This window comes from Pinus tabuliformis, chromosome X, assembly GCF_031772625.1.
Source record: "Pinus tabuliformis cultivar Carrire ecotype Pingquan chromosome X, CPIR1, whole genome shotgun sequence".
NCBI lineage: Eukaryota > Viridiplantae > Streptophyta > Pinopsida > Pinales > Pinaceae > Pinus > Pinus tabuliformis.
The window spans coordinates 525,949,967-525,973,835 of record NC_142308.1 but is presented as its reverse complement, the minus strand read 5'-3'; the positions used below and the strand labels follow the sequence as shown (position 1 = coordinate 525,973,835).

The following is a 23,869-nucleotide window of genomic DNA, read 5'->3' as shown; positions in this document are numbered from 1 at the left end:
CTTTGTTTCATATTTCTTTGAACTTTTGAAGATACTTTGTGTAAATTTAATATTTTTCATAAGATTTTTGGGTCTCTTTTTAATGCTTTAATTTGTGCTATGTAAGATGTTCTCTGTTAGCATGTGGATGCTTTTTGGGGTTGCAAAGTAGAGTTTGTCTCTACTGTATCTCTCTATTTGTTCCTTTTTGTTTTTGTTATTGTTATTTGTATATTGTTGTTTTTTTAAAACATTGGTGAGCATGGCTAATTTGTTTAAATTTAGATGTGATGTAGTGCAGGTAAAAGAAGATGAAGGATTATTGATGAAACTCTTGAAATTTTTGTGTGAAAGAGACGTGGGTCAGTGCAATAGAGGCAGAGGTAGATGGTGAGTTCCTATTTGGTGTAAAACCCATGTATGATATGCTATGAAACTGTTCTCATTTCAAATAAAACATTCTCCTCCCCTAGCTATTTAGGGTTTGTGATTTTGATCTTTGAATAAAATGTACTTAATTTTGCATAATATATTTGTTCTTTGTTTAAGATTTCTTGTAATATTTTTTATTATCTATTTAATACTTTCATGAGATTTTTGGTGTCTTTTTAAAATTTCCCATAAGATATATTGATCTTTATTTAATATTTTAGAGTTTGATTTTTGTTTGGTTTAGTGGGTGGTATATAAATGTAGGTCATAATGCTCCAAGATCTTTCATGAGGTTTTTGGTTTCCTATTAAGATTTCTCATAAGATATTTTGATCTTTATTTAATATTTTATGGTTTGGTTTTTGTTTGGTTTAGTGGGTGGGAAATAAATATAGGTCTTAATGGTCCAAGATTCAATAGATGTACTAGGTAAAGGTGAATGTTGTGGTGTATATATGCTCCCGTACATGCTTTTTTTTTTTAAATTAAAAGCATCTTACACTATCGGTGATTTGTTTGTTTAATTATAAATACAATGCAACGTAGGTAAAGAAATGTATAGGATCACGAATGAAACTACTGAAATATGGTAAAGGTGAATGTTGTGGTGTATATATGCTCCTGTACATGCTTTTTTAAAATTAAAAGCATCTTACACTATTGGTGATTTGTTTGTTTAATTATAAATACAATGCAATGTAGGTAAAGAAACGTATAGGATCGCGAATGAAACTACTGAAATATCTTCATAAGAGAGGATTATAGTGAAGTGCAGGGACAAAGGTGGAGGTGAGTTTCCTTTTGGTGCAAAATCCATTCATAACATGCTATAGAGTATTCTTGTTACCTATTTAGGGTTTATGATTTTTGGTGTTTGAATAAGATGCATCTTTTGGTGCATAAGATTATTCATAAGATATTTAGTCTTTGCTTAATATTTCTGATAAAATATTTTGATTTCTGTTTCATATATCTCACAATATTTTGTGTATTTAATATTTTTTGTAATATTTAATATTTCCTAGACTCTATTTAATAGCACTCTATTTTTCATTGTGCAGGGTTCCCGTGGTTAGCGATGGACACTTTTTGGGGTTGTAAAGCATACTTTTGTTTGTATTTTTATGTTTTTTATTGTTATTTTTGTTTTTTGTTTTATTGTTGGTCCTATTTTTTGCTATTGTCGTAATTTTTTATTTTTTATTTTTAACTATTGTGGTTCTATCATTGACTTTATCAGCATGGCCATGCAAATTTGTGGTTTAGTGTTTTGTTTTTCTTGTGTCTTTTGATTTTTTTTTTTAATTCAATGGGTGGAGAAATCAAGGAAGACCTTAACAACCCATAGTGTGGATTTAGGGATGATGTGGAGTCCATAGTGTAGTGGGCAAAGACAAAAGAGGTATGTTGTGGATTTAGGGATGATGTGGAGTCCATAGTGTAGTGGGCAAAGGAAAAAGAGGTATGTAATTGGGAAATTTACTTGTTTATGGGCAAAGGCAAAAGAGGTATGTGTAAGGAGAATTTACTTGTTTGCTACTACATAATTATATGGTTTCATGCCCATTTTAATTTAACTCATTTGTTGGTCCATCATTATATGATGTGTCCGTTGAAATGTAGATGCAATATCGAGTTAGAAAGGTGAATGAACACTGATGAAACTATGAATATCTTTTTGTCAGGAAGATGTGGAGTACTATAGCAGAAGTAGAAGCAAAGGTAGAGGACAAGTTGTCTTTTGGTGCAAGACTCATGTCTGTTCTACTATAAAATTGTCTTAGTTTAGATACAATGGTTCTCTAACCTCCTTACCAATTCAAGGTTTATAATTTTTGGTAGCATAAGATGTACTTCTATTTAAATTAGATGCATCTTATATTATCTGGAATTCTCTTATATATTGAATGTAGTGCAAATGCAGGTAAAGGAAGATGGACGAGCAAAGGTGGAGAAGCAATGCTAAAACTTTTGAAATATTTTTGTGTAAGAGAGACTTGGAGTGATGTAGGAGAGTTCAAAGGTAGAGTGTGAGTTCTCTTTCGGTTTCGGTATGCATATCTTCTCTTCAATACTATGGTTCTCCTCCTTCCATCCTTATTTAGGGTTTGTGATTTTTGGTTATTGAATAAAACGTACTTTTGCATAATATCAATTGTAATTTTTTTTTTTTTTAGTCGTCGTGGCTTATGATTAAGATTTCTCATAATATCTTTCAATGTTTGTTTAATATTTCTTATAAGATTTTATTTGTTTGTCTTAAAATTTTTTGGTCTTCATTTAATATTTAGTGGTTTGATTTTTGTTGGGTTTAGGAAGTGGCGATATAGAGGTAGGTGCTATGGATGGTATAGATTGCATCGGTGCATTTGGTGAAGGGGACAACTAAGCAAGAGGAGGTGGGTATGGCATCATGTGTGTCTGTTTAAATTAAATGCATTCTATATCATATGGGATTTATTTGTATAGTGAGTGCAATGCAAATTTAGGTAAAGAAAGGTGGAGGAGCACTGATGAAATTACTAAATTAGTTTTGTGGGAGAGAGACTTGGAGAAGTGTAGGAGAGTGCAAAGGTACAAGGTTAGTTCTCTTTTAGTTCCAACATGGATATTTCCTTGTTTCAATACAATGATTCTCCCTCTTTTTTTTATTGAGGAATTATGATTTTTCGTTTATGCATAGTTCTATCTATATGTTTATATAGAATTTAGGCATCTTACATTATTCGTCATTTATCTTGTTATTGACATAATGTAATGCAAGTAATGTAACATAAAAGGTTGCTAACTAAACTACTAAGATTGCAATAGTGTGTGAAGGTAGAGGCGAGTTTCTTTTGGTGCAAATGTCCATATATGATCTGCTATTACCTATTTACCTATATATGATCCTTCCTCCTTACCTATTTATGGTTTATGATTTTTTGTTTATGTATAGTTCCATCTATGTTTTTTTTAATTATGGGCATCTTACATTATGTCATTTATTTTGTCTTTGACAAAATGTAATGCAGGTAATGCAACGTAAAATATTACTAGCTAAACTACTAAATGTTCTTGTGCGGCAGAGATTTCAATAGTATGCAAAGGTAGAGGTGAGTTCTCTTTTGATGCAAAATGTCCATATATTATCTGTGATTACATATTTACCTATATATGATCCTTCCTCCTTACCTATTTAGGGTTTATAACTTTTAGTGTTTACATAAGATGCACTTTCTAGTACGTAAGATTGCTTATAATATTTTTGATCATTCTTTGATATTACTCTTAATTTTATCAATTTTGTTTCAGATATCTTATAGCATTTTATGTGTATTTCATATTTTTGCATGTTAATTCAGTGCAATACAATGCAAATAGTGGAATATGGAGGATCATCAATGAAACCACTGAAATATCTTTACGAGAGAGAGATTGTAGTAAAGTGCAGAGGTAGAGGTAGAGGTAAAGGTAGATGAAAGTTCTTTTTGGGTGCAAAATCTATGTATGATTTGTTATGAAATTCTTCTATGAAATACAAAAGTTCTCCTCCCTCCTAAAGTATCGCGGTTGATGATATTTAATGTTTGCATAAGATGTACTTTGTAGTGTATAAGACTACTCATAATATTGTTGGTTTTATTTAAGATTTCTCATAAAATATTTTTGATCTTTGTTTCATATTTCACACATGTTATGCGTATTTATTATTTCTCATATGTTTTTGGTGTACAGGGTGTCCTTGGTTGGCCACTGACACAATTTGGGGTTGCAGATCAAAGTTTTGTTTGGAATGGTACAGAACTTGATGTTGCAACATGTTTTATGTCTTTTTTTGCTAATGAACTTTAAGGAGCTAACATTTCGGATATATTTTATGGATCCAATGTTTGTGTAGCATTCATCGTTTGTATTTATGCAACTTGCTTTGGTTTTCAAGAGTGCTATGACTAACAGGGATAAATAGGTATAGGTGGTACTCATGTCAAAGCAGGTTCTTCTTTCCACATTGGCCTTTGCTTTTATTGTGCAACATCCATACAAATATATTGTTTCTGCAAATCAAGATTTTTGATGTTGCAAAAAAGTCCTTAGCACAAGTAGCATGGAATTTTGTGAATAATGGGTGGTGAGTGTTCCAATTTCCTATCCTTATTCTTCAATATTTTATGCTTTTTGGATTGCATTCATCTTTGGATTTTCAACAAGATTAGAAAATGGCTATATGTGTTATAGGGATTACAACCCTTTGCATCCAGTGCAAGCCTTAACATATTGATGTTGCAACTATCTTTCTTGCTAAGTATTTTAAGGTTAAACTGCCATTAGATGGAGAGAGGCCTTGGTGGGAGGAATTTCATGTGATTCCTCACCAACGTGAGATTTAGCTTATTGCTTTGATATAATATGGTGTTTTTGCAGAGTGCTTAGGTTTATGATAATGCTCAAACTTTTTATAATGTCATCATATCTAAATGTTTTTTGATTGCTCATACACATCAATTGTTATTAGGCGAGATATATTTGGAAGTAGGGGACTGACTATTATAAGTGAATTGTCAATTTGTGACATGTAGGAATCTGCCCATTACAATTGTTAATTTCTGTGCAGAGGTTAGCAATCAAATATTGGATTTATATGAACAAACCAAGTCAACATCGACTTCAGATGACATCAACTCTCCTTAAGGTGTGGATAATAAGTTACAGTCTTCATATAAGAATATTTTATAGGTTTAGTTGAGTGAAAAGACCATATCAAAAGCAATTATTGCAGTAAACATCCATCATTTATTTGTTAGAACTATTTTCTTCACCTCGAGTTTGATGATATTGCAGGTAAACACCAAATATAAATCCATGTAATGACAAGGCTGCAAGTGATACTATGCTTGGGCATGTAAATCAAGGTTCAACAATTCCAATATCTGTTACAAACTGATAAAAAAATAGCACATTTGAAACAATAAAGAATTCAGCTTCCATTAGTGGTAAGTTGAGAGATATACAAGAGCATTTTGTCAATGCAAATTCTGGGGTTATTTGTGTTCATTTAAATTAGGCATCTTAATTTATTTGTTGTTTATTTAAATATTGAGTGCAATGCAATGTAGGGAAAGTAACATGGAGGATAATTGATTAAACTATTGAAATATCTATGTGAGAAAAACTATATTATAGTGCAGTGAAAAGGTAGTGGTAGAGGTGGGTTTTCTTTTGGTTCAAGGTCCATGCTATCTGTTGCGGAATCATCATATTGGTCTTTGTTTTATATTTCTCATAAGATATTTGGTGTGTATTTAATATTTTTTATAAGAATATTTTATGGTCTCTATTTAATACTCTTCTGTTTTTGATGTGCAGGGATGTTGTTGATTGGCCATGGACACTTTTTGGGATTGCAGAGAAGAGTCTGTCTCTACTATTTCCCTTTTTGTTTGTTTTGTTTTTGTTATTGCTATTGGTATCTTCTGCTATTGCTTGTTGTTCCTTTTTTTTTTCACAGCTACAACTGTTATTTTTTTACATTTTTTGAGCATGGCCATGCTAAATTGTAGTTTGATATTTTGTTTTTCATGTTTGCTTTACTTTGTTTTGTTTTGTTTTTTCCCCACCTTTGTTCATGGTTTTTGTTTTGAGTTCTAAGAGTTTGGAAATTAAGGCAAGCCTCATCAACACATATTATGAGTTTAGGGCTGATGAAGATTTAACCGATGTAATGGGCAAAGTTGAAGGAGGTATGTATGACGGAATTCGCTAGTTTGTTGCTAAATAACTTAATGATTCCACTTTGTTTTAATTGAACTCTTTTGCTACTTCTTATATCATGTCTGTAATTGAAATCTTCAAGCAGAAGCAAAACTTGCTTCTAATTGAGTGGAATTTGTAGATATGGATTCAACAAAACAAAAGTTTCCATCAAAGTTATAACCATATTAGTTTTCATCTATAATTGGGAGGGGTACTAAGCATTATGACAACACTAGTTTTCGTCAAAAATTGGGAGGGGTACTAAGCATTATGACCACACTAGTTTTCGTCAATAATTGGGAGGGGTACTAAGCATTATGACCACACTAGTTTTCGTCATTAATTGGGAGGGGTACTAAGCACTTTGTGTCACAGGAGGGTGTGGGTTTCTTATGTGTGTATTTCAATCTCAACATTTTTAGTAAAACATGACACGTAGAGTTTGTAGATATGGATGAAACAAAACAAAAGTTTCAATTGAAGTTATAACCATACTAGTTTTGATCTATAATTGGGAGGGGTACTAAGCATTATGAGCATACTAGTTTTTGTCTATAATCGGGGGGGGGGGGGGGTGCGGGTACTAAGCATTTTGTGCCACTAGAGGGTGTGGGTGTATTATGTGTATTTGTAGATATGAATGAAACAAAACAAAAGTTTCAATTGAAGTTATGACTACACTAATTTTCATCTATAATTGCGAGGGTACTAAGCACTTTGTGCCATTGGAGGGTGTGGGTTTCTTATGTGTGTATTTCAATCTCAACATTTTTAGTAAAACATGACACATTTGTGTTTTCAACTTGATAATTCTACAACTTTCTATATGTCTCCTTCATGTTTTTATGAAGGAGCCACAAGCGTCATGGACTTCTTCCATCTTTCTATCATAGAGGAATGCATGTTTTATAGGAATTTACAAAGGTCGAGCAATATAATGAACATAAAAAATTTGGCTTGGCACAAAGCTAGGAAAGAGTGGAGCCAACTTTGGTATGTGTAGGGTCTATTGAGGGGGTTTGAATTTTTGCCATTTCTTCAATCAACTTTAGTTGGGCCTTAATTCGCAGACTAACCTATCTCCTATCTTGAGATGAAGCCTCATACCTCATCCTACATGCATATTTTTGCCCGTCTTTCGCTGGGCCTTAAGTCCACACAGTGACTTGTCCTGAAACCACACAATAACCTAGGAACATAGACTAGCTAAAATCATAAAGGGTCTCTAACTAGACAAACAGAAGTTGAAAGCGAGCCCAAAAGAAACAAACACATTAGAAGATTGAAACCATGACATTCTCTTCATTCTCAACATTGTATTTATTTGCACTTCCAATGATTCTTCCATGTTGCCGCTTCAGACAATAATGTGACTTCTAGTGGCTAATTCTTGCATCACAATTTCTAATCCATCTCTTGGGGTTAAGATCCATCATTGTCATATCATGAAGTTGCATGGTTCTTCACACTACTATGTCATGTTGGTTTGAGGTGGAGATTCCACATATTTTTGCTCTCCTGTACTTATGATAGGTGTGACTACTTCTAGTAGCCGCTTGTCCAAGCTTTACTACTTCATAATGGTCTCGTTACCCTGGGCATTAACATTAATGTTGTATATCTAAGCAATACCCTTAGAATAACCTAGGAAGACAACAACTAAAATGGAGCATGGTCTTTTACTAGACAATAGGGAGAAATAAGTATGCAACAAAAACAACAAATTCATAAAGATATTGAAACCATTGATTTATCTCCATTCTTAGGACCTTTCCTGCTGTATACCAAGTGCAGATGTCAGCAAGATAATGAATACCTTTTTGAATGAGCCAGTTGTGTAGGTCTGCGATTTTCGGTGCAAGATTTAGAGGTTGGAGGCCCATGATCTTCTCATTCCACAGTCTAATTCTTTTCCCGTTTCCTGGTATTATGTAGAGCTGTTCTTTGAAAAACTTCTAGCCTTGGCTGCATAGCTTCCACAACGTGGTTCCTTTGTGGGAGGCTCCTTCTTCCATATTCCTTATTGAGAGTCTGTGTAGATATTTTTTAATTAGAACTTGACTAACAGGGTGTCTTTGATTTGAGAAGATTTTCCAGAGGATCTTGCCTCCCATTGCCAAATTGGCCAACCCAGGATCTCTTACTTGTAGTCCACCTTCAGATATTGGCCTTTTCACTATGTCCTAGTTTACTATATGATTTTTTTTTGGTTCCCCTTTCCTCCTTGCCATAGAAAGTTTTGAATCAGCTTTGCTAGCTGTTCGGTATATAGGAAGGGATGAGAGAACTGACTTGACCAGAGTGAGCTTCCCTGCTGTGGTGAGCCATTGTCCGCTGCAAGAAGTCATTTTAGCCTTAATTTTGCTGATAATTTCCATCTAATGAGGGGCCTTGCTGGTACCCAAGGTTAAAGGCAGGCCAAGGTATTTGAATTTTTCCCAGGAGACATAACCGGTGAAGCCCAGGCTTGGGCAATCCTAAGTATAGTTTGCTGGTCTACTGCCCAACAGTACACTGCACTTTTCCTCTTGTTTACCATTGCTCCGGAGACTGCAAAAGCTTTGGATTACTCCATTGAAGGCTCTTGCTATTTTAATGGAGGCTCCCCCCATAAGGATGGAGTCATCGACAAACAAGGCATGATTGATTGGGGTTGTTCCAGTTATGGCCCTGATGTCAGGAAGAGTCCCCTTGAGCTTCTCAGTTGTGAGCTTTTTGCTAAGAGAGTCTGCCATTAGAATATACAGGAAGGGGGACAGAGGGCAGCCTTGCTTGATTCCCCTCAAAGCTTTGAAGTATTTTGCCGGTCTACCATTTACTAGGGGGGCTATCCAAGGTTCTCCAATGCATGCTTTAATTAATTTAACAAATTCAGAACTGAAATGAAATGTAGAAAGAACTTGGAGGAGGAAAGAGTGCCTTACTTGATCGAAGGCATTCGCCATGTCCTGTTTGATGAGCATACCTTGCTCTTTGCGTTGATTGCTGGAGTGGATGATTTCCTACACCAGAATCACATTATCCAAGATATGCCTGCCTTTGACAAACAGATGAGTTTTTCCAGCAAAGGCTTTATTCTTTTGCAAGTAACTTGGTGAGAATTTTATAGGACGCATTACAAAGCGAGATTGGCCTGAATCTGTTGAACGCCTCCGGGTTGGCTTCTTTGGGAATTAGAGCTAGGAAGGTGGAATTTGTGCTTCCTCCCACTCTGGCTTTTTGGAGTCAGCCTTTGATCATTCGGTACAGATTCCTTGATCTTCACTCTAGCCTTCTTAGTCTTCTCAACTTCAAATCAAACTTTTTTTGAGGGATTGAACTTGTGAGTGAGTGAGTGCCAAATGAGGTCGAAGTTGCCTGTATTTATACACATCTGAGGGGTTCGAGTACCTTCCTTTAGGTTGACTTGAAGTTGTTAGGACCGACTTGTGCTTTGGGGGTTTCCAAAAATTTTTGGACTCAATAAATTCTTTTACAAGGTACATCTTGCCCAGATGGGTCTTATATTCATGACATTGACTCTTTTGACTAATGACAATAAATCTTATGACCTAACAAACCCTAGAAGCATGAAGAAGATGATTTTACCTAGAATACCATCAACACAAAGCATGAAACCCGTGCTCTAAAATAATATTTTTTCTTTCTTCTTTTGTTAGTTACATAAGATATGTATGTTGACATGAGTACAATGACAATTATGAAGATCGAACCTAGTTACATTTTACAACACCTAATATCACCTTCTCTCTAATATGTTTTTTTGCACATGCCCTAGAATGAAGCTCATATGAAAGCCAAACTCGAATTAGGAAATGAAACATTAGAGTATACCATAATATTCGATTTCAAGCTCTTTCTATCCATGCATGCAATGTTCAAACTTTTTCCCCTTGAATTGCACTATTAGGGATTTTTCCATTTAGGAAGTGATTCTTTCCATTCACATGACCTCTCCAAATACTAGCCTCACATTTTCCTTTTTGGATTTGATGCATTTCTTCTTACGATTTCTCCTTAGAAAACCTAGTTTTGCCTGATTTCCTTCACATTCTCTTTCCTCCATGCTAAAGGTCTTGTATCTTTTCTAATGTTCTAAAGGTTCGTCCCTAGTGTTGGAGAAGATTCCTCCCAAGTGTTGAGGATGGACTTGAGAAAGACATATTTCCCCTCCTCTAAATAGTCCACTAGCTATTCCTCAATTGCATCCTCCCTTTTTTCATAATATATTGCAGTCTATGTCAATATTTTTCATCAGATTTTTGGTGCCTTTTAATGATTTCTCATAAGATTTTCTGGTTTTGTTTTTGTTGAATTTAGCGGGTGAGGAAATTAGTGCAAACTCAAACAACTTCGTCGATGCAAATTTCTTAAGTGCAGACTAAAGATTATGCATGTATAGTTAATTTATCTCATTCTATGCTACATAATTATATAATGTGCGTTTTTTTAAAATTTAGAATAAATATAGGTAATGGAAGGTGGAGGAGCACTGCTGAATATTTATGTAAGAGGAAAAAATGTGAGTTCTCTTTTGTTGCACAACCTATGTAATCCTCCATTTCAAATACAATGGTGCTACTCCCTCCTTATTTTTGCGTAAGATTTTTGGATGCTATCAAACTTTTCTTATAGTATATTATAGTCTATTTAATATTTCTCATAAGAATTTTGGTATGTTTCAAAGATTTCTCATAAGATTTGTTTATGTTGTTTTTTGTTAGATTCAATGGTTGGAGGAATCAAGGTAGGTCCTAGCACCCATAAGGGAATGTGGAGGATCAATGACAAATCTACTAAAATGTTTGTGTGGGAGAGATCGTAGTAAAGTGCAAAGGCGGAGGAAGAGGTGAGTTCTTTTGGTGCAAATACCATGTTATGATCATTTGTGACAACCTCTTTATTTCAAATGCAATGGCTCTCCTCCTTATCTAGTAAGGGTTTATGATTTTTGATGTTTCTATAAGATGTATTTACTTTTGCATAAGATTACTTACAGGATTTTCGGTTTCTGTTTAAATGTTCTTGTAGGATAATGTGGCCTTTGTTTCATATTTCTTTGAACTTTTCAAGATACTTGTGTAAATTTAATATTTTTCATAAGATTTTTGGGTCTCTTTTTAATGCTTTAATTTGTGCTATGTAAGATGTTCTCTGTTAACATGTGGATGCTTTTTGGGGTTGCAAAGTAGAGTTTGTCTCTACCGTATCTCTCTATTTGTTCCTTTTTGTTATTGTTATTTGTATTTTGTTGTTTTTTTAAAACATTGGTAAGCATGGCTAATATGTTTAAATATAGATGTGATGTAGTGCAGGTAAAAGAAGATGAAGGATTATTGATGAAACCCTTGAAATTTTTGTGTGAAAGAGATGTGGGTCAGTGCAATAGAGGCAGAGGTAGATGGTGAGTTCCTATTGGTGTAAAACCCATGTATGATATGCTATGAAACTGTTCTCATTTCAAATAAAACATTCTCCTCCCCTAGCTATTTAGGGTTTGTGATTTTGATCTTTGAATAAAATGTACTTAATTCTGCATAATATTTTTGTTCTTTGTTTAAGATTTCTTGTAATATTTTTTATTATCTATTTAATACTTTCATGAGATTTTTGGTGTCTTTTTAAAATTTCCCATAAGATATATTGATCTTTATTTAATATTTTAGAGTTTGATTTTTGTTTGGTTTAGTGGGTGGTATATAAATGTAGGTCATAATGCTCCAAGATCTTTCATGAGGTTTTTGGTGTCCTATTAAGATTTCTCATAAGATATTTTGATCTTTATTTAATATTTTATGGTTTGGTTTTTGTTTGGTTTAGTGGGTGGGAAATAAATATAGGTCTTAATGGTCCAAGATTCAATAGATGTACTAGGTAAAGGTGAATGTTGTGGTGTATATATGCTCCCGTACATGCTTTTTTTTTTTAAATTAAAAGCATCTTACACTATCGGTGATTTGTTTGTTTAATTATAAATACAATGCAATGTAGGTGAAGAAATGTATAGGATCACGAATGAAACTACTGAAATATGGTAAAGGTGAATGTTGTGGTGTATATATGCTCCCGTACATGCTTTTTTAAAATTAAAAGCATCTTACACTATTGGTGATTTGTTTGTTTAATTATAAATACAATGCAATGTAGGTAAAGAAACGTATAGGATCGCGAATGAAACTACTGAAATATCTTCATAAGAGAGAGATTATAGTGAAGTGCAGGGACAAAGGTGGAGGTGAGTTTCCTTTTGGTGCAAAATCCATTCATAACATGCTATAGAGTATTCTTGTTACCTATTTAGGGTTTATGATTTTTGGTGTTTGAATAAGATGCATCTTTTGGTGCATAAGATTATTCATAAGATATTTAGTCTTTGCTTAATATTTCTGATAAAATATTTTGATTTCTGTTTCATATTTCTCACAATATTTTGTGTATTTAATATTTTTTGTAATATTTTCTAGACTCTATTTAATACCACTCTATTTTTCGATGTGCAGGGTTCCCGTGGTTAGCGATGGACACTTTTTGGGGTTGTAAAGCATACTTTTGTTTGTATTTTTATGTTTTTTCTTGTTATTTTTGTTTTTTGTTTTAATTGTTGGTCCTATTTTTTGCTATTGTCGTAATTTTTTATTTTTTATTTTTAACTATTGTGGTTCTATCATTGACTTTATGAGCATGGCCATGCAAATTTGTGGTTTAATATTTTGTTTTTCTTGTGTCTTTTGATTTTTTTTTTTAATTCAATGGGTGGAGAAATCAAGGAAGACCTTAACAACCCATAGTGTGGATTTAGGGATGATGTGGAGTCCATAGTGTAGTGGGCAAAGACAAAAGAGGTATGTTGTGGATTTAGGGATGATGTGGAGTCCATAGTGTAGTGGGCAAAGGAAAAAGAGGTATGTAATTGGGAAATTTACTTGTTTATGGGCAAAGGCAAAAGAGGTATGTGTAAGGAGAATTTACTTGTTTGGTTTCATGCCCATTTTAATTTAACTCATTTGTTGGTCCATCATTATATGATGTGTCCGTTGAAATGTAGATGCAATATAGAGTTAGAAAGGTGAATGAACACTGATGAAACTATTGAATATCTTTTTGTCAGGAAGATGTGGAGTACTATAGCAGAAGTAGAAGCAAAGGTAGAGGATAAGTTGTCTTTTGGTGCAAGACTCATGTATGTTCTACTATAAAATTGTCTTAGTTTAGATACAATGGTTCTCTAACCTCCTTACCAATTCAAGGTTTATAATTTTTGGTAGCATAAGATGTACTTCTATTTAAATTAGATGCATCTTATATTATTTGGAATTCTCTTATATATTGAATGTAGTGCAAATGCAGGTAAAGGAAGATGGACGAGCAAAGGTGGAGAAGCAATGTTAAAACTTTTGAAATATTTTTGTGTAAGAGAGACTTGGAGTGATGTAGGAGAGTTCAAAGGTAGAGTGTGAGTTCTCTTTCGGTTCCGGTATGCATATCTTCTCTTCAATACTATGGTTCTCCTCCTTCCATCCTTATTTAGGGTTTGTGATTTTTGGTTATTGAATAAAACGTACTTTTGCATAATATCAATTGTAATTTTTTTTTTTTTTAGTCGTCTTGGCTTATGATTAAGATTTCTCATAATATCTTTCAATGTTTGTTTAATATTTCTTATAAGATTTTATTTGTTTGTCTTAAAATTTTTTGGTCTTCATTTAATACTTAGTGGTTTGATTTTTGTTGGGTTTAGGAAGTGGCGATATAGAGGTAGGTGCTATGGATGGTATATATTGCATCGGTGCATTTGGTGAAGGGGACAACTAAGCAAGAGGAGGTGGGTATGGCATCATGTGTGTTTGTTTAAATTAAATGCATTCTATATCATATGGGATTTATTTGTATAGTGAGTGCAATGCAAATTTAGGTAAAGAAAGGTGGAGGAGCACTGATGAAATTACTAAATTAGTTTTGTGGGAGAGAGACTTGGAGAAGTGTAGGAGAGTGCAAAGGTACAAGGTTAGTTCTCTTTTAGTTCCTACATGGATATTTCTTTGTTTCAATACAATGATTCTCCCTCTTTTTTTATTGAGGAATTATGATTTTTCGTTTATCCATAGTTCTATCTATATGTTTATATAGAATTTAGGCATCTTACATTATTCGTCATTTATCTTGTTATTGACATAATGTAATGCAAGTAATGTAACATAAAAGGTTGCTAACTAAACTACTAAGATTGCAATAGTGTGTGAAGGTAGAGGCGAGTTTCTTTTGGTGCAAATGTCCATATATGATCTGCTATTACCTATTTACCTATATATGATCCTTCCTCACCTATTTATGGTTTATGATTTTTTGTTTATGTATAGTTCCATCTATGTTTTTTTTTAATTATGGGCATCTTACATTATGTCATTTATTTTGTCTTTGACAAAATGTAATGCAGGTAATGCAACGTAAAATATTACTAGCTAAACTACTAAAATGTTCTTGTGAGGCAGAGATTTCAATAGTATGCAAAGGTAGAGGTGAGTTCTCTTTTGATGCAAAATGTCCATATATTATCTGTGATTACTTATTTACCTATATATGATCCTTCCTCCTTACCTATTTAGGGTTTATAACTTTTAGTGTTTACATAAGATGCACTTTCTAGTACGTAAGATTGCTCATAATATTTTTGATCATTCTTTGATATTACTCCTTAATTTTATCAATTTTGTTTCAGATATCTTATAGCATTTTATGTGTATTTCATATTTTTGCATGTTAATTCAGTGCAATACAATGCAAATAGTGGAATATGGAGGATCATCAATGAAACCATTGAAATATCTTTACGAGAGAGAGATTGTAGTAAAGTGCAGAGGTAGAGGTAGAGGTAAAGGTAGGTGAAAGTTCTTTTTGGGTGCAAAATCTATGTATGATTTGTTATGAAATTCTTCTATGAAATACAAAAGTTCTCCTCCCTCCTAAAGTATCGCGGTTGATGATATTTAATGTTTGCATAAGATGTACTTTGTAGTGTATAAGACTACTCATAATATTGTTGGTTTTATTTAAGATTTCTCATAAAATATTTTTGATCTTTGTTTCATATTTCACACATGTTATGCGTATTTAATATTTCTCATATGTTTTTGGTGTACAGGGTGTCCTTGGTTGGCCACTGACACAATTTGGGGTTGCAGATCAAAGTTTTGTTTGGAATGGTACAGAACTTGATGTTGCAACATGTTTTATGTCTTTTTTTGCTAATGAACTTTAAGGAGCTAACATTTCGGATATATTTTATGGATCCAATGTTTGTGTAGCATTCATCGTTTGTATTTATGCAACTTGCTTTGGTTTTCAAGAGTGCTATGACTAACAGGGATAAGTAGGTATAGGTGGTACTCATGTCAACGCAGGTTCTTCTTTCCACATTGGCCTTTGCTTTTATTGTGCAACATCCATACAAATATATTGTTTCTGCAAATCAAGATTTTTGATGTTGCAAAAAAGTCCTTAGCACAAGTAGCATGGAATTTTGTGAATAATGGGTGGTGAGTGTTCCAATTTCCTATCCTTATTCTTCAGTATTTTATGCTTTTTGGATTGCATTCATCTTTGGATTTTCAACAAGATTAGAAAATGGCTATATGTGTTATAGGGATTACAACCCTTTGCATCCAGTGCAAGCCTTAACATATTGATGTTGCAACTTGCAACTATCTTTCTTGCTAAGTATTTTAAGGTTAAACTGCCATTAGATGGAGAGAGGCCTTGGTGGGAGGAATTTCATGTGACTCCTCACCAACGTGAGATTTAGCTTATTGCTTTGATATAATATGGTGTTTTTGCAGAGTGCTTAGGTTTATAATAATGCTCAAACTTTGCATAATGTCATCATATCTAAATGTTTTTTGATTGCTCATACACATCAATTGTTATTAGGCGAGATATATTTGGAAGTAGGGGACTGATTATTATAAGTGAATTGTCAATTTGTGACATGTAGGAATCTGCCCACTACAATTGTTAATTTCTGTGCAGAGGTTAGCAATCAAATATGGGATTTATATGAACAAACCAAGTCAACATCGACTTCAAATGACATCAACTCTCCTTAAGGTGTGGATAATAAGTTACAGTCTTCATATAAGAATATTTTATAGGTTTAGTTGAGTGAAAAGACCATATCAAAAGCAATTATTGCAGTAAACATCCATCATTTATTTGTTAGAACTATTTTCTTCACAACAGCTCGAGTTTGATGATATTGCAGGTAAACACCAAATATAAATCCATGTAATGACAAGGCTGCAAGTGATACTGTGCTTGGGCATGTAAATCAAGGTTCAGCAATTCCATAGTCTATTACAAACTGATAAAAAAGCATATTTGAAACAATAAAGAATTCAGCTTCTGAGAGTAAGCTAACATTAGTGGTAAGTTGAGAGATATACAAGAGCATTTTGTCAATGCAAATTCTGGGGTTATTTGTGTTCATTTAAATTAGGCATCTTAATTTACTTGTTGTTTATTTAAATATTGAGTGCAATGCACTGTAGGGAAAGTAACATGGAGGATAATTGATTAAACTATTGAAATATCTATGTGAGAAAAACTATATTATAGTGCAGTGAAAAGGTAGTGGTAGAGGTGGGTTTTCTTTTGGTTCAAGGTCCATGCTATCTGTTGCGGAATCATCATATTGGTCTTTGTTTTATATTTCTCATAAGATATTTGGTGTGTATTTAATATTTTTTATAAGAATATTTTATGGTCTCTATTTAATACTCGTCTGTTTTTGATGTGCAGGGATGTTGATTGGCCATGGACACTTTTTGGGATTGCAGAGAAGAGTCTGTCTCTACTATTTCTCTTTTTGTTTGTTTTGTTTTTGTTATTGCTATTGGTATCTTGTGCTATTGCTTGTTGTTCCTTTTTTTTTTCACAGCTACAACTGTTATTTTTTTACATTTTTTGAGCATGGCCATGCTAAATTGTAGTTTGATATTTTGTTTTTCATGTTTGCTTTACTTTGTTTTGTTTTTTCCCCACCTTTGTTCATGGTTTTTGTTTTGAGTTCTAAGAGTTTGGAAATTAAGGCAAGCCTCGTCAACAGATGTAATGGGCAAAGTTGTAGGAGGTATGTATGAAGGAATTCGCTAGTTTGTTGCTAAATAACTTAATGATTCCACTTTGTTTTAATTGAACTCTTTTGCTACTTCTTATATCATGTCTGTAATTGAAATCTTCAAGCAGAAGCAAAACTTGCTTCTAATTGAGTGGAATTTGTAGATATGGATTCAACAAAACAAAAGTTTCCATCAAAGTTATAACCATATTAGTTTTCATCTATAATTGGGGGGGGGGTACTAAGCATTATGACCACACTAGTTTTCGTCAATAATTGGGAGGGGTACTAAGCATTATGACCACACTAGTTTTCGTCAATAATTGGGAGGGGTACTAAGCATTATGACCACACTAGTTTTCGTCATTAATTGGGAGGGGTACTAAGCACTTTGTGTCACAGGAGGGTGTGGGTTTCTTATGTGTGTATTTCAATCTCAACATTTTTAGTAAAACATGACACATAAAGTTTGTAGATATGGATGAAACAAAACAAAAGTTTCAATTGAAGTTATAACCATACTAGTTTTGATCTATAATTGGGAGGGGTACTAAGCATTATGAGCATACTAGTTTTTGTCTATAATCGGGGGGGGGGGGGGGGTGCGGGTACTAAGCATTTTGTGCCACTAGAGGGTGTGGGTGTATTATGTGTATTTGTAGATATGAATGAAACAAAACAAAAGTTTCAATTGAAGTTATGACCAGACTAATTTTCATCTATAATTGCGAGGGGTACTAAGCACTTTGTGCCATTGGAGGGTGTGGGTTTCTTATGTGTGTATTTCAATCTCAACATTTTTAGTAAAACATGACACATTTGTGTTTTCAACTTGATAATTCTACAACTTTCTATATGTCTCCTTCATGTTTTTATGAAGGAGCCACAAGCGTCATGGACTTCTTCCATCTTTCTATCATAGAGGAATGCGTGTTTTATAGGAACTTACAAAGGTCGAGCAATATAATGAACATAAAAAATTTGGCTTGGCACAAAGCTAGGAAAGAGTGTAGCCAACTTTGGTATGTGTAGGGTCTATTGAGGGGGTTTGATTTTTTGCCATTTCTTCAATCAACTTTAGTTGGGCCTTAATTCGCAGACTAACCTATCTCCTATCTTGAGATGAAGCCTCATACCTCATCCTACATGCATATTTTTGCCAGTCTTTCGCTGGGCCTTAAGTCCACACAGTGACTTGTCCTGAAACCACACAATAACCTAGGAACATAGACTAGCTAAAATCATAAAGGGTCTCTAACTAGACAAACAGAAGTTGAAAGCGAGCCTCAAAAGAAACAAACACATTAGAAGATTGAAACGATGACATTCTCTTCATTCTCAACATTGTATTTATTTGCACTTCCAATGATTCTTCCATGTTGCCGCTTCAGACAATAATGTGACTTCTAGTGGCTAATTCTTGCATCACAATTTCTAATCCATCTCTTGGGGTTAAGATCCATCATTGTCATATCATGAAGTTGCATGGTTCTTCACACTACTATGTCATGTTGGTTTGAGGTGGAGATTCCACATATTTTTGCTCTCCTGTACTTATGATAGGTGTGACTACTGCTAGTAGCCGCTTGTCCAAGCTTTACTACTTCATAATGGTCTCGTTACCTTGGGCATTAACATTAATGTTGTATATCTAAGCAATACCCTTAGAATAACCTAGGAAGACAACAACTAAAATGGAGCATGGTCTTTTACTAGACAATAGGGAGAAATAAGTATGCAACAAAAACAACAAATTCATAAAGATATTGAAACCATTGATTTATCTCCATTCTTAGGACCTTATCCATGTGTACTTGCTATAATGCTTCTATTTTGCCACTCCACATAGTAATGTGATTTCTAGCCATTAATATTGGTAGAGGGGGAAATAACCTATTTTTGATCCTTCTCTTTGCCGTTAAAATGATATGAGGGTGCATGTTCCTTACCCTACATGATTTTGATGGTTTAACATAGAGTGACCATATTTATTTGCTTTCTTGCACTCTTGATATATTTCAAGCAAACAAATCAAATATTCGCAATGAACTTGGTTATAGGTAAATTTAATATTAAATAAGGCCAATTAAGATCTCTGTAAATTTGGAAAATATCAGTTTATGATGTTTAATTACAAACATATTTGTATGGTGACATTTTTAGTCCCTCCCTCTCGCCAGGGACTATAGGTTTCATGCAACAGTCAAAATCGTTTGAAGTAGTTTGCTCAGTTCAATCATCTTTATCCTAAGTTCTATCAAAATTTAATATTTATTTATTTTATTTATAAAAATGAATTTATTTTTATATTTCTGAAATTTAAAATCCCTTTTCATGGGTTCATTCTTACATGATTTTGACTTAAATCTCTTGAGTATGGGCTTTATTTCTACTTGTCAGGAATAATTAGTCATTTAAAAAAATGGTTTTTGTATTGATCGCTATGTAGGCTCATTAAATAATTATGAGATTGCAGAGTTCTCCACGATCAATGGTTTGCAATTATCTGTATTCCATGTTGTAGGTGAGACATTGCAGTCTTGTTCAAATTCCAGAGTTTGCTACAATTGATGCTCTACATATCATTTTAGTGGATGGGGTGGGTGTGTCATTTCTCTAACAATTTGTTCTCATAACTAGACCTTCAACTAACTTGCCAGTAAGTTCCAGCATCATCCCAAGAATCCAAGGCATATCCAAAGCCATAAGCAGAGGCAAAGGCACTAGAGTCAGCATTCCTCCCCGTTCCACCTTTCTTGGTGGAAGTACCCATTACAATGCACTAATTTCTCAACATCTGGTTCAACCTAGGCATGTCTTGCCTTCCATTGAGACGAGCACATCTACAATAGTAGCTTTGGTGACTACATATGCTTAGGTAAGGGAACAACCTCTAGTTGCTGCAAGGAGAATCATGAATGAAGATTCAATTGGAAAAAAATGAGTGCTATTTTTAATTTGGCGATTGAAACAATCGAGTAAGGTTTTTCTCTTCACAACTGCAATTATGTTTACTAGAGCCATTGCTTGAAAGAGAGGAATAAGAGTTAGACCACTCATTAGAGATTCACAGACCGCGGACCCAAATAGATGTTGATGGTAGACACAAAGGAGAGAAGGTGCAAGATGTGACGAGAGGAAGGAAATTTTGGAACAAGAAGAACCAAAAGGACTAGAAGTTACTACTTTCTCTTCACAACTGCAATTATGTTTACTAGAGCCATTGCTTGAAAGAGAGGAATAAGAGTTAGACCACTCATTAGAGATTCACAGACCGCAGACCCAGATAGATGTTGATGGTAGACACAAAGGAGATAAGGTGCAAGACGTGACGAGAGGAAGGAAATTTTGGAACAAGAGGAACCAAAAGGACTAGAAGTTACTACTAAATGGATAGGGAGGCTATGGATACTACTTGCCACAATTAGTCATGCATGCATTGATGTGGAATGAGGGAACCACATTGAACTCTTGCATCAAATACACCACTAAACCAATAGACATAATATGATAATTTATGCGCATGACATGACATTTATGCACAATGATGTGTAAGGAAATGATCAAATGCTTTTGAAAATTAACAAGCTCACATCATCTTGATAAGCAACTCTGCTACTGATAAATATGCTCAGCAAGTGGCAGTGACATAGGTCATCACAAATGGAGAGGTACAACCTTTGCACCTTCGATGGAAATAAAAAATCTCATTCATGTGGGAAGGTAGCTAACTCAATGGATAGTAAATCATAATTGGTTTCCCTGCTTAACAGAGGGAGGTTCCACTATTGAGAGGATTATACTGAAATTGTTAAGCATTTATAGAGGGGAGACACTTTAGGAGAGAACCCTTACGAGGTGCAATGGTGGAGCAGAGACATACATAGAGACAAAGGTAGAGCAAGGCAAAGGGAGAGGTATGTTAACCACAGGGGAAGAAATACAAGAATGGGAACACTTACCAAGTTTTCATTCAGAGAAGTAAAAGCTTCCATTCCGAAATCCATACTAGGGGTTTCGTGTCCTTCAAGAGTGGACGGAATTGAAAGTCCTTAGTAAGGGCCATAACCTAGGCCAACATTCCAGCTTGATCTGCTTCCCTTCCTTCAATTCGACATGCTCTGAGGTATTGCTGCATGGATCTTGTCTATCTATATTTAGTTTTCATTTCAATAATGAATATTTTTTGGCATGAACGTTGTGAGTTGTTGAAGAACCACTATAGTGTGGTTCTTTTGATGTAATTCTTCTGACGCCATATATTCCACAGTGAGCATGATCAACCCTGATAAAGGTCGCCCAAAAGAGAGTGCCCTCATGCAAAAGATTGTCCATATGCAAAAGATCGCCCAAAAGAGAGTGCCATCATGCAAAAGATTAGGTAATAGGGGCCCTTTAATAACGAACACCCTTGCCAAGCCCTAAATTAGTATAAGTGTGGTTAAAATAGCCCCTTATCGAGAATCCTACTTCTTCAGATAAGTTTGCCTAGCTAGTTGGTTCATATTAGAGCATAGTTGGGTATGGAGGGCTCGTGGCCTTGCCAAGGCTTTTTTTTTAATGAAGTGCCTTGTGTCACTAATTGAATCATATCTTGTCCTTATTATAATGTTGTAATGATTTGCATACCGCGTGTGCTTTCCTCTTTGGGTCTTTAATGAAGTACCACCTTGCCTAGATCACTAAATCATTTCCGTTGCCTTATTGTAATGCTATAAGGATATACATTCCAGGTATGCTTTCCTTTTTGGGTGTTGGGCACCAACTCCAACTTTCGTAGGTCCGAGCCATAATAGCTATGCAATATGAGCTTTGAAGGTTGCAAAGGGAGTTCCCAAACAATGCTTTTAATGAGGATGTTGAAGGCAGTCAATTCTATTACAACTTCCCTTTGTAGGGTTTCTAATACACCAATAGGGGAAGCAAAGGTAGTTATAGCACAAACAATGTCATAACGAGTCGCTGCATACCTGGAGGTTGCAAAGGGAGGTCCAAAATAATGATTTTAATGAGGATGGTGAAGGCAGTCAATTATATTACAACTTCCCTTCATAGGGTTTCTACTCCACTAGTGGGGGAAGCAGAGGTAGTTATGGCACGAACATTGCCATAACGAGTAGCTGCATACCCAGGAGTAGTTCCAGTTGCTTACCCATAAGAAACAACACTAGCAACAATGGTGGTATAAACATCATTAGTGGTAGAACTACCAACACTTAAGGCAACCGCGGGAGAACCAAATTATGCTGAGGTGAGATGCATACCGAGATAAATACATAGAGCTATCAACTCTTAAGTACAATAACAATAGAGGAGGTAGGTGTATTTAAGGAAGTAAATCTATTTAAGGTTGAAGAAGTATCAATGCACTTACAAGCTTGCCCTTTGATGAAGGTGTTTCTAGTATGTTGTCTACAAGAGCTGAGTTGTTACAGTTTTCTCAACTGCCAGTAGGGATCCATAATTTTCTCCTTTCAGTTCTTCCATCTTGACGAATTGGTTGGTCCTTCCACGGACTCAAAACTCCATGGCACATTGAGCAACTAGCAAATAAAGAGCAATGCAGTGGTTAAGCATTCTATTGTTGGTGGTGCTACACAACTACTACTAGTTGGCTCTATGCATAGGACTTTTTGCTTAACCAACTAAAACCTTGGTATCATGGATAAATATAACTTGTGTTAGATTTGCTTGAAGTAATTTAGTTGGAGCTTGTGTAGGCTAAAAGCCAATGATTTTCACCTTTCTTGACTATCTCTTGATCACAAATTCTAGCACCTTCATTTCGCCAACAGTTCCACTGTCCCTTCCATCAATAAGTCACCATTTGAAAACGTCTTTACAATCCACTATCGACTCTCTGTATCCATTGATGCATACTGTACACGATTTAATGCAATGGAAAGATGGGCACATCAAGTTTTAATGTTGGATCAATGCTCCTTAGGTGCCCATTTTTATTTTTCAAAACCTTTCGTGCCTACTCATTTACCCTTGGATCTCTTGTTTTGTTGATGAAACATGATTTTGAGTCCACTCATTGCCTCTAATTCCCTATTTTGTTAGTGAAGCAAGATTTCCACATAGCAATCCCTTACTTCTCCTGCTTTTGATGACGCTTTAACTTCTTGAAACAATTTCCTTTCCATTAGGATAAATGGTTGATAGAATCCCTCCCTCCTATAAAGAAGGGTCAAAAAGGCCAAAGAAACCTTCTTCAACATATATTTTTTTCCCCTAAGGACAATGGCCTTAGGTGTGTCTTACTAGCAAACAAAGATCAATGTTGAAGGAAACCAAATGCTAATTGTTTTTCTTCTAAAGGGAATTAACTCAAAAGTTTTCCGAGAGTGGTGCCCTTATGCTTGATTGTGTTTCTTACGATATTAGGCCTGAAAGGAATTTAGATTCCTTAAAAACTTCAATGCTCCATCTTATCATCACATGCATATAGAAAAGATGCGTATCCCCAATGTCATAGACTACTTTAGTTTATTGTAAACCAAACATAATATTTGATGCCCTTCTAATTTGCTTCTGCATATATTGTCGTATAAGAAAGACTTTGATTTCTATTATATGAATGCTTCACATGCTTTTTAAGAATTTTCATTT

General features: G+C 34.6%; 1 protein-coding gene and 1 long non-coding RNA gene across 5 annotated transcripts; both read left to right on the top strand.

The window, feature by feature from the left end:
• The first annotated feature begins 1,513 nt into the window (after positions 1-1,513).
• Positions 1,514-5,342, top strand: LOC149141017 (uncharacterized). 2 transcript variants are annotated; one of them, XR_016264689.1, is made up of 8 exons: positions 1,514-2,133; positions 2,336-2,434; positions 2,727-2,810; positions 2,901-2,992; positions 3,426-3,506; positions 3,756-3,858; positions 4,129-5,083; positions 5,233-5,342. It is a non-coding gene; the product is annotated as an uncharacterized LOC149141017 (long non-coding RNA). The 2 variants fall into 2 exon arrangements; XR_016264688.1 differs by having other exon boundaries at positions 3,756-3,864.
• A 420-nt stretch (positions 5,343-5,762) lies between these two features.
• LOC149141016 (uncharacterized) lies at positions 5,763-16,565 on the top strand. Of its 3 annotated transcripts, XM_089448042.1 has the most exons (14): positions 5,763-6,131; positions 10,869-10,993; positions 11,444-11,548; positions 12,292-12,379; positions 12,645-13,289; positions 13,492-13,590; positions 13,883-13,966; positions 14,057-14,148; positions 14,579-14,660; positions 14,911-15,019; positions 15,284-15,344; positions 15,543-15,677; positions 16,133-16,245; positions 16,400-16,565. In XM_089448042.1, the coding sequence occupies exons 10-13, from the start codon at positions 14,920-14,922 to the stop codon at positions 16,242-16,244; spliced, it is 408 nt and encodes a 135-aa protein (XP_089304168.1). In that variant the 5' UTR covers positions 5,763-6,131; positions 10,869-10,993; positions 11,444-11,548; positions 12,292-12,379; positions 12,645-13,289; positions 13,492-13,590; positions 13,883-13,966; positions 14,057-14,148; positions 14,579-14,660; positions 14,911-14,919; the 3' UTR covers position 16,245; positions 16,400-16,565. The 3 variants fall into 3 exon arrangements, 1 of the variants encoding a protein (XP_089304168.1); XR_016264391.1 differs by lacking the exons at positions 13,883-13,966; positions 14,057-14,148; positions 14,579-14,660; ... (3 more) ...; positions 16,133-16,245; positions 16,400-16,565 and having other exon boundaries at positions 11,460-11,548; positions 13,492-13,619; XR_016264390.1 differs by lacking the exons at positions 13,492-13,590; positions 13,883-13,966; positions 14,057-14,148; ... (4 more) ...; positions 16,133-16,245; positions 16,400-16,565 and having other exon boundaries at positions 12,645-12,929.
• Positions 16,566-23,869: the final 7,304 nt, after the last annotated feature.